This window comes from Olea europaea, chromosome 4, assembly GCF_002742605.1.
Source record: "Olea europaea var. sylvestris chromosome 4, O_europaea_v1, whole genome shotgun sequence".
Classification (NCBI taxonomy): domain Eukaryota; kingdom Viridiplantae; phylum Streptophyta; class Magnoliopsida; order Lamiales; family Oleaceae; genus Olea; species Olea europaea.
Window position 1 is genome coordinate 12,188,942 of NC_036240.1, and position 10,097 is coordinate 12,199,038.

The 10,097-nt window shown below is 33.0% G+C and overlaps 1 protein-coding gene across 1 annotated transcript in view; it reads left to right on the top strand.

Moving 5' to 3' along the window:
* LOC111393044 overlaps positions 1-577 on the top strand; it is an 8,235-nt gene extending 7,658 nt beyond the window's left edge. The window contains exon 3 of the mRNA XM_023018448.1: positions 440-577. Within this exon, the coding sequence (XP_022874216.1) occupies positions 440-577 (138 nt within the window). The remainder of the gene's footprint in view (positions 1-439) is intronic.
* Positions 578-10,097: the final 9,520 nt, after the last annotated feature.

The window sequence follows — 10,097 nt, forward strand, 5'->3', positions numbered from 1 at the left end:
TATGATAGGAAACAAATAACATGATATTCAATAAGATTGATTGATTAATTACCAAAAGTTGCAATATTTCGATTACGCAAAAATAGAACATAATTCTTGTTAGAGAAATTCAATCTTTATATGTATAGAAGCAAGATATCAAGTTTTCTAGATTTTAGCAATAAACAAATCAGAATCAAATAACAAAATCAATGACTCGTACATCAAAATCTTCCAAATTTATCAAATACCCATTTCCTTGAATCTATTGATTATCAAAACCCATATGACTAAAAACCTCTAATCAGTATAATCAAAGACCATTTTCATTGTTCTTCCCAAAAAATCTTACATATAAAAATAAAAAAATGTGTGCGTGGTAACATGTGGAAGGGAGGGAACATTTAGACCGATGTGTTTATCTTTCTGTCCTGAGCTGATCTTTAGTTGATACACATAGATCAGATCAGCCAAATCTACATTCAATAAGCGGATTTGGATTTTCAAAGATGTAAAAGAAGAAAAACGACATCGTCAACGTACCAATAGTGTAAGAGAAGAGATGATTTTGGATAGTAGAAGAAATGAAGAAGAATAAAGATTTAGGGTTCGCCACAGATAATATCTATCAACGTACCAATAGTGCAAGAGAAGATATGATTAAAAGATAGTGATTTTGGTGGCAAAAGAACAGCTGCAGAGAAAATGAAAACATGTATGAAAGTATGAAGAGAGATATTGAGATTGCGTGTGGAAACGAGGAAAATGAATGAAAAGAGAGAGTTAACCACACAAACAAAAGGAAAATCAAATTTTTAAACCAACCCACTTACACACAGCTCGGCTATCACGGCTCATTCCAAAGCGTCTAGGCCTACATGGCCATTCAGCTTATGAACATTAGCCATACGTACTCTTTTATATTTACTACTAGTGAATGCACGTGCAACGCATTAGTGGGTGATGTAGTGTAAGAAATAATGTTGAAATTCGGTTGTGGTACTTCAACGAAAAATGAAACTTATTAGAAGGATGATTACATTGAATTATATAAAATATGTGTTCACAGGTACTAACATTGGCGGTGGTAATATGAAGTAAAAACCAGAGCCTGACATGTTTATATGTATAATGAACAAAATCAAGTATGGCAAATAGAGATGATGTAGAATCTGAGTTGAGAGATGCTAGGGCTCGAACCCGGACCACGTTCTGCTCAAGGCAATGGATGACCATCAATTACTGTTAGGTGAGGCAGAAATTTGACAAGCTTGGAAAAGGAAAATTAAGTTCACCATTTGAGCATATAGTGCACAAGAACAATAGATTTGGATATAAAATACATTAACGATATTGAAATGGTGTTCCTCTTTCAAAAGAAGGGTATATCTACATGTTTAGAATCCAATTTTATACATGTTTTCATTTATATATTCTGGAAGTTGCTACATTTGAGACTTAAAAATATTACAACTTGAATGAATTAAATCTAGCAATCTCGTTTTCAAATGAAGAAAGAGTTTGAGAGGACATTATGTGCTCTTAATTTAGATTAAAAAATTGATAAACAGATGTTTAAAGTTAATGATTTTGATTTATTGTGGATCAAAGTTTCAAATAAAGGAACTTAAACTATGTGAGAAGATTTACCTTAGGATCCATTAACCAAATGTGTTGGTAATTCAATGGACTATTCCGAGCTTTGTTGAGAGAGCATTTTTCTGAAACTACTGCTCTACAATCCAGCCAGACTCTCCAGGTTTGATGTCAGGTATGCGTTTGTGTTATGTTGCCATTTCTATCTGCAATGAATTCTATTTGATTAGTAGATGAGAATGGTTAGAAATAGAAGGGTTAAAATGAAACATAGATATTGAAAGATATATGTAATGATGTTTTTGAAATTGTTTGCTGTTAATGTATACTGTTGGGTGAAAGAAACGAAATTACCAGGATGAAGTTAGAAATGAGCAAATGAAGTTGGAGAAGACAAACCGTGTGAAGATTTTCTTTGGTGTCTTATATGTTGAGAGATGAGGTGGCAGTGGAAAGAAATGATGAAAGTTTAGAATGAGTGGTGTGAAATTTAGATTTCTATTTGAATACAGACTGGAAAATGTTTAGTGGCAGGCAAGAATTTTTGTTTACTATTATAAACAAAAAATTTTAGGGAATGGTTGTGGGAAGTGGGTTGCCAGGTGGTGCTTAAGTGATTTTTTACAAGGGACAGGTGTTCTTTTAGTAAAATTAGTGGTTTGTAGTGAAGCAAATATTTGTTTTTAGTAAGTGTGAAGTATAAAGAAGCAATGACAGTTGGCAAATTTGGAATATCTAATGAAAGAAAATTTGTGGTCAAGATATAATTGAATGTGTAATTTTAAATGAAATAAATACTGTAATAAAACAAATATATAACTTGGGCTATTTAAAATGTGGAGAAATAAAAGTCCAAGTTCTCACATGTACAAACAATGAGGTCTATAATAGGGTAACTGCAGCAATAACTAATTAATTGCATTATCCAGGAGTAGCATCAAGTCCACAAATTTTACCTACGATTATTTTGTACAAGACTGTTGCAAAAGTCCTGAGTAGCTGCCTGCATGTGGAAAAACATTGAAAGCTTCATGGCCCATGCTAATTCAAAATGCTTTTAAAGTACCTATATCATTACTAGCATAAAATAGGTGTAAATGTAGACTTTCTAAAATGAGACAATGTGAACATAAAAAGGATGTAGAAAAGAAAATAAAGATTTAGAATTTCTCAAGTTTTTTTCAAAAGAACAAAGACAAAAACTGTTTGTTGAGCTTTAACAAAGAATTAAATTAAACCATGCAGCTTTAGAAGAAGCCAAAGATTGAGTTTTCAAATTTATTTCATTTCCCAAATTTCCTAATGAGGATCAGAAATAATAAATATCAAAATGAAGCAACAAGTTTTTCATCTCATGACTTTAATACATCAAAATCCAACTTTCTCAACTCCAGATTGATTCATCAGATACAAAAATTACTATGTTTTTTCCATAACTCAAATTTGATAATGATAGTAATATGTAACTTCAATTGAAAGAGTTGTTACAGACACGATTGGATTCAATACATAGAATCCATGCATTTAATCCCACCAATGGCAAAGAGAAAGTAGGATTTCTAACCATCCATGGATTTAATCCCACCAATGGCAAAGAGAAAGTAGGATTTCTAACCATCCATGGATTTAATCCCACCAGTGGCAAAAAGGAAGGTAGGGTTGCCTTAAACCCACTATCATCTGGACGGGCTGACATCTGAAAATGTTAGGTAGATTTACCTTTTTCGGTGACAAGAGCTACAATCGTGTATCATTCGTTACAATTAATGATTTGGCAATTGGACAATTTAATGAACACGACTATTCCAAAGGTACCACCTACTGCCACTCCAAGGATCTAATAAACCATTTGAAAATATAATATTACTTTAAAAGGTCTTAAAGACTTCCTTAAATCCTTTCTTAATGGAACAACAAAAGGCAGCAGATAAGTTACCCATCTTGATTATATTCTAAAATAGCTAAAAAAAAACATTGAGAAGATCAAATCGGACATAAGAAAAAAAGAAGCAAATGTACCAATCATTAAAAAAAAATGAAGAAACTACAAATAACAATAATCTAATCAAGACAACCAAGTGCATAAAAATTTAAGGTTCGTCCACTCAGTACCCCCAAATTTTTACATGGGTTTGGTTACAAATTACAGGAAAAAAAATTAAAAACCAACATGGATGTGAAAATGAACAAGGTAGAAAATAACTAAACCTGAAAGATGCTTGAATGAAGTGGAAAATGTCTGTGCAAAGAAACTGTGTGGGAAATAAGTCAAAGAAGAGAAGTGGGTAGATTTGATGGTGGGGAAATGGTGCATTTAGAGGCTCATTGACGCCGTGAAAATGGAAGCTTCCACTGCTCCTAACTCTTGATTTGAACAAAAAAATTACCCCATAAACAAATTTTCAAGATTTCTTTGAGATGGAATTTGAACATGAAAACCAGATCTAGACAAAAAGCATTTTCAGATCTAAAAACAAAGAAAAAAACCAAAGCCATGAAACTAGATGAAATGAATGTTTTGGAAATAGAATTCGCATTTAGAGTATTCGATTCTGTTTTCTCTGATTAGCCTACGAAAGAAATCGAAATAAAATGAAAATGAAGGAAAATGACATCAAATTTTAAATATTTTGGGGAAAATGAAATTGTAGCCTCTGTTCTTTCAAATTTTTAATGTTTTCTTTGTTGTAAAATTTTTTACAACATTCTTGGTTGGGAAAGATACAGAACTTGGATAGAGGAAGAAACAAAAATAGCAGTGTGGCAATAGGTTTTGTTAGAGCATATGCTAGCCAATACTTTGTAGAAATGTAACAGTAAGAACACCTTTGTCCACTTGTGAAACAATAGTGCAATGTGCTTCATCCTTGACAAATATTAAATCATAACAAATGTTCAATTGACCTGTTAAAACTGCACAAGTATTCATTAGCAGCTGAAATTTTACTGCACCAGTCCATGGTTCCAAGCATTATCAGACATCAAAAGACTCCAACACGTCAAAATTCTATACAAATGAAAAGTAGAGTGACAATGGCGCAATTGCTTTCCTATCACCTAAGAAAGCAAACTCATTATACTAAACTCAGATAGAAAGTATCTCAACTGGTAAAGAATTTTATTTACATGAAGGGACCTTAAAGGTACACACATTTACTCATTGATTGTAACCTTGGGGATAAAGAGCACAACTATAGATGGAAAATTTGTTCTCCGATCAGCAAGTAAATAATAAGCTAGAATTTGGGCTTTAATCTCAGCAGTTGCATCTTCTCCATTTTCATTAGGAATGACGGAGACTTTTGCTATGGGAATGAACTCAGTAATCCATTTTGGACGCGTCTTATGTACCTTATCCCAATCAGCTCCAGATTTAGTGTATCCCTAAATCCACAAACACCTCAACGAAGGTAGTCATGGTATAGCATCTCCTAATGCACCTTCATTGAAGGAGCATCTCTTCAATTCTAACGTTTGGAGGCTAGATAAGTCTTTGGATAGTTCCTTAATTTCATTATCAGATTACACAGAACCCAAAAGCATCCATCCCACTATTATGGCTTTATCAGATTCCTCCATAAACAGTGTGTATAAACATGTCTTTGAAAGTAAAAGCTTTACACACCTTTGTGGCAAATATTAGACAGTTCAAGTTTGAAGTTCTTCAAACAGATCTTTGCACTGGCTTTGGTGCTTATGATGGCTTTAGCAAGTTTGAAGTCGCCGATTGCTTCTACATCAGGTTCGACGAGAATTGGCAGAACCAAGTCAGACAACAAAGAAGATAATCGGCTGCAACAATTTATCCCATAAACAAATTTTCAACATTTTTTGGAAGAAAAGCAGATCTAGAAAGAAGGACTTCTGGGATGAAGAAACAAACAAAAAAAAAAAAGAGCAATCATGGTGAATGTTCTGGAATCAAATGTTCTAGACACTTCATTCTTCCAAAAAAACAACTTGCACACTACATAGAAGTACCCAAAGCAACAAATGAACATGTTGAGTCAAATTCGTTTCAAATCTTTGTCCTTAACTTCGTATTGCAATCAAAATAATAGCAGTTTTATGTTATCTTTTAAATTTAAAATTAAATACACAGTCAAATCATACAGATTAAATTACAAGAAAATCAAAAATTTTCACCTCAAAGTGAATCCATGCATACACAATATCAGTGTAAGTTCAAAATATAGAAATTAAATAAAAGATGTTACCTTTAGACTCGTGGGATGAGAGTCGAATGATGAAATTGGTGTTGAAGCTTGAATACTTCATAGCTGATTCTTTCTTTTTCTTTTTCCTCCTTCTAAGGAATCTTTCATTTTTTGTGATAATTTCTCTTAAAATTAAGTTTCTAATCAATAGTAGTAGTTTTTCAATTGTTATTCTCTGCCTGCTCACCTCGCTTTATGCTGGTGAAATGTGTTTGTGTGGATATTTCAAGTTTTACATAAATCCTGTTATTTATTGATGTAAAAGGTTTACAAAGGATATGTAATATATGGACGTTCTCATGATTATTCCCGATTCTAAGTGTGTAATGTTTATGATGCAAAAAGATTCTTGCATATTCATGCAAAAACAAGTAATGCTCATCATCATCAACTCATGATAAGGAATGTAAACATTTGTATCTATCAAGAGAAAAATAGTTGGGATTTAATATTCGGAGCAATTCTATGTATCACTAATGCTCATCATCATCAACTCATTGACCAATGCATTCTCATTTATTGAACTGAGGTTGACGGCCACTTAAACATGGAATGTGATGATCACCACTGTTGATACATAGTGTTGTATTAGTTTTTTACTCCTAGGGCACGGTAAAGAGTACATAAGCCACTTCAAATGGCATAGACTACTTGGCTAGTCGATTAGTATGTTAAGATAGGCCCTTAAAGCTGAGAAGTGCTGGCTGCACAGCCAACATTAGGAGTTAAAGCTTGACTGCTGGAGCTTCAAATAAGGTTGAGTATTAACATAGTGAAGTACATATTCCTAAAATTGTTTTTGATAGTGACACCAAAACATTTCACAAAAAAATAATGTTCTCGAATTCAAATCAAACTCGTCAATTTGATCCAATGACCAAGTCAATATACCAACATAAAATAGGCTAGAACTCAATATGTATTATGCTAATCCTCCAAAAATATACGCTCAAAAACAAATCTCATTGCAAACAAGAACCAATCATTACATTTAGCAGCCACTGCACAAAAAAAAATTTCACGACTATAGAACTACTTTAAGGCGAAGAATTAAATCATCACTAACTTGGCAGAAATTCTCAATTTCTTAGTATTCAATGTCCCCAAGAGAGATTCTTCTATTTTTTGGATCAATTCATTGGACGACTCCTTATGATTCTTCTATTTTTTGGATCAATTCATTGGACGACTCCTTATTTTGGTCAATGTGATGTAATGCTTCCAACCACCAAGTAGTATGCAGATTTTCCCTATTCCTCAAAGTGTCACATACCTTCAAGAGTAAGAGGAAGAAAAAGAAATCGGTAAGAAAAACCAAATAAACAAAAATAGCACCAGAATATACACTTCCAGTAACAGATGGCGGACTAAGAACAAACTAGAAATGAGAAAAATAAGCCATTGATACTCAGCTATATGTCGGAGGCTCGAATAACAGATAATGCAAGAAAAGCGATGATATTATAATTGACTAATAGGGTATCTGATTCAGTCTATTCCATCTATTATGATCAGATTGATATATTTGGAACTCAAATTATCTCCCATATGTCCATAGGAAATCTTGTATTGCAAAACAAATACAACAAAAAGTGGTCATAATATCCTCAAGTGCAATGAAAAACATTAACATGCATGTTATGGTAGATTATTGCATCAGTTCAATTTAACATCAAATAGACATGACGTGATAGGTCAAAAGCACCATACCTGCTCATATATTTTCTGAATTTAAATATAGCAAGAAACTAAAAGGTCCACCACAAATTCCACCCAAAGTCATCTATTTTAACTCTTCAATCAACTTAATAAAACTTGCCCAAAAAAATTTGTCAAATTAATAAACAAATTGGTAAGGAAAATGTTAGGCATGATTAAATGGTATAGAAAATTGGTAGAAAGGGGTACCTGTGCATAAGAGTACATAAGGCTTGCACTGAGGGAGAACCTTGGTGAGGACCACAAATGTATCACCTCTGTCTCTTCTCCTTTCGGTTCAACTATTTCGATCTACTTTGGATCGGTGATGGTGGTGATTGTGATACTCAGAAAGCAATGATCGGAATCGTCTGTGTCGGCAAACGAAATTTGTTGGCAAAGTTGGGTTAAAGTCGAGCTGTTGGTTGGGGTTTATTGGTTGTTAGCTCTTGTGGGTTTCTAGTTTAGAAAGAGGATTTGAGCTTGTGTATATATAGAATAGAAGTAGTGTGGTGCCGACGATTGGGAAAGATAGCCGAGTTATTAGGGATCGATGTAGGTAAGACGATGATGGCTGTCGTCGAAATGAAAATAGAAGAAAAATTTTCAAATCTCGTTGTAGGAAGAAGAAAGAGAAAAACAAGGCAGGAGATGAGAATAACTTGTCTTGTCATTGTGCGCAGAAAATTGAAGTAAAAGCAATTGAGAAGTGCTATACAACTAGATTCATTTCACAAAATTTCAGTAACTTCAAGAAATGTTTCCTACTTTTTTCTTCCTAAACAAAAATTGAAAATCTTGAGGAAAATTTTGACAAAAATATTTGAAACCTTAGATTAAGAATTGCGCAGGTGCTCATTACATCATTTATATAAAAGCAATAAACCCATCGGAAACAAACTCACATTCACTAGAACATTGATATGTTGATTGAAACATCTTAAATCAATAAATCATAAGATTCTCATTCCCAAAACTGTCAATATCCCTAAGTTTTTTCAAGAACCGAGCTCCACATATAGGAGCTTGATTCTGTACACCCAGCATCTTCCATCAAGGACAGAGCCAAGCTAATGTAATTTGGCGACAATTGATTAAAGGTGAGAGCTTCTTCTTCATCAATGCAACAAATTCTCATCCCATAAAAGATATGAGAACCAATCCCAGATGGATTCATCCCTTACAGAGATCATTGAGTGAAATTCGACCTACTCCTTAATTTCTTTATCGTTGTTGCCTATTGTCTTGAGCTTTTTCATTGATGTTTTCGACAATGGGAACTTTGGTGTCTTTGGCTTCTGCCGAAACATCCTGCAGCTACAGAATTCCAAAAGAAACTAACTTTTGACGGCAGGCAGAAAACATACGAGGAAATTTGAAAATTTCTCATGAAAAATAGCCATAATGTGAAAGCATAAACAAACCGACCCCGAGGTTTTTTAGGCTGTCTGCAACATCTTCCTGCTGCTGTTGAAGAGTGGTCTTCAGTTCTTGAAAATCCCTCATTCATCAAGCGAACAAGTAATTAAATCACATCTCCAATTGGAAACTATGAAATTATAATCTCGACTAGAAACTGTAAATCTATACGAGGCTACTCACAGATTGAAGTTGTTCAACTTCAGTATTTAGGGAGTTATTAAGCTCCGAAAGTTCCTGGAGAGAGCAATAAAGCAATTAAATCATGAGGCAGAATAATAAATAAATAAATAAATAAAGCAATAAGGCCTTAGAAATAAAGAAAAGTTTCCGTACAACTGAAGATATCAATGGCTAGATGACACATCTCAGAAGAACAAAAATAACATGGAGTACATGGCATATGGTGGTAGTCTATGTCTACAGAGCAGAACCTCAGCTTTTTAAAATACTCACCGAATGTGAGCCCAACATCTTCAGACAATCAATGTGCAAATAATAACAAAAAATAAACTATGAATTATTTCCAATTAGACATTAAGTGCATATTTGGTACGTAATACTTGAAAGGACTCAACAATATAAGCAACAAAATTTAGCCTCTTTTGGTTCATTGCTATTGTTCGACGCTATCCAATCCTCACTATTAAACATGTCGTTGATGTGCAAAGAAATTTTGAACAATGATTGTAAAATCTTTATGAACATCGATACACCTCTAATAATATCACATCACGAGGCATATGTAATGCACCCTATTGCACGAACACTTCAACTAAGGTAACTTATCCGAGTCCTATATTTATATTTCTCGAACACTTTGCCATAGTTATTATATATTTTTTTACTTAAAAGTTATTATTAAACCAAAAAAAGGCACTCATATTTAAACGATTTTGAACAAGAAATTTTATAACAAGTATAAAATTGAACTTATACTATTCCCTTGTTTGAAAACCATTAAAATGATTTTGGTATAGTGATTTTCTAGAGAATGTGTGCTCAAAAAATAACAAAATGTTCTAGATTTATATGCAGAATATTTTTTGTGTAAATATGTGGTTGAAAATAAATTTAATATATTTTTATTTTTTTTGGTTGTCAAAAAGGGACTATATTAATGAAAAAATTTAAAGATTTTAATCAACATATCAACGATATGTCATATCAATAATTTTTTTTTAAAAA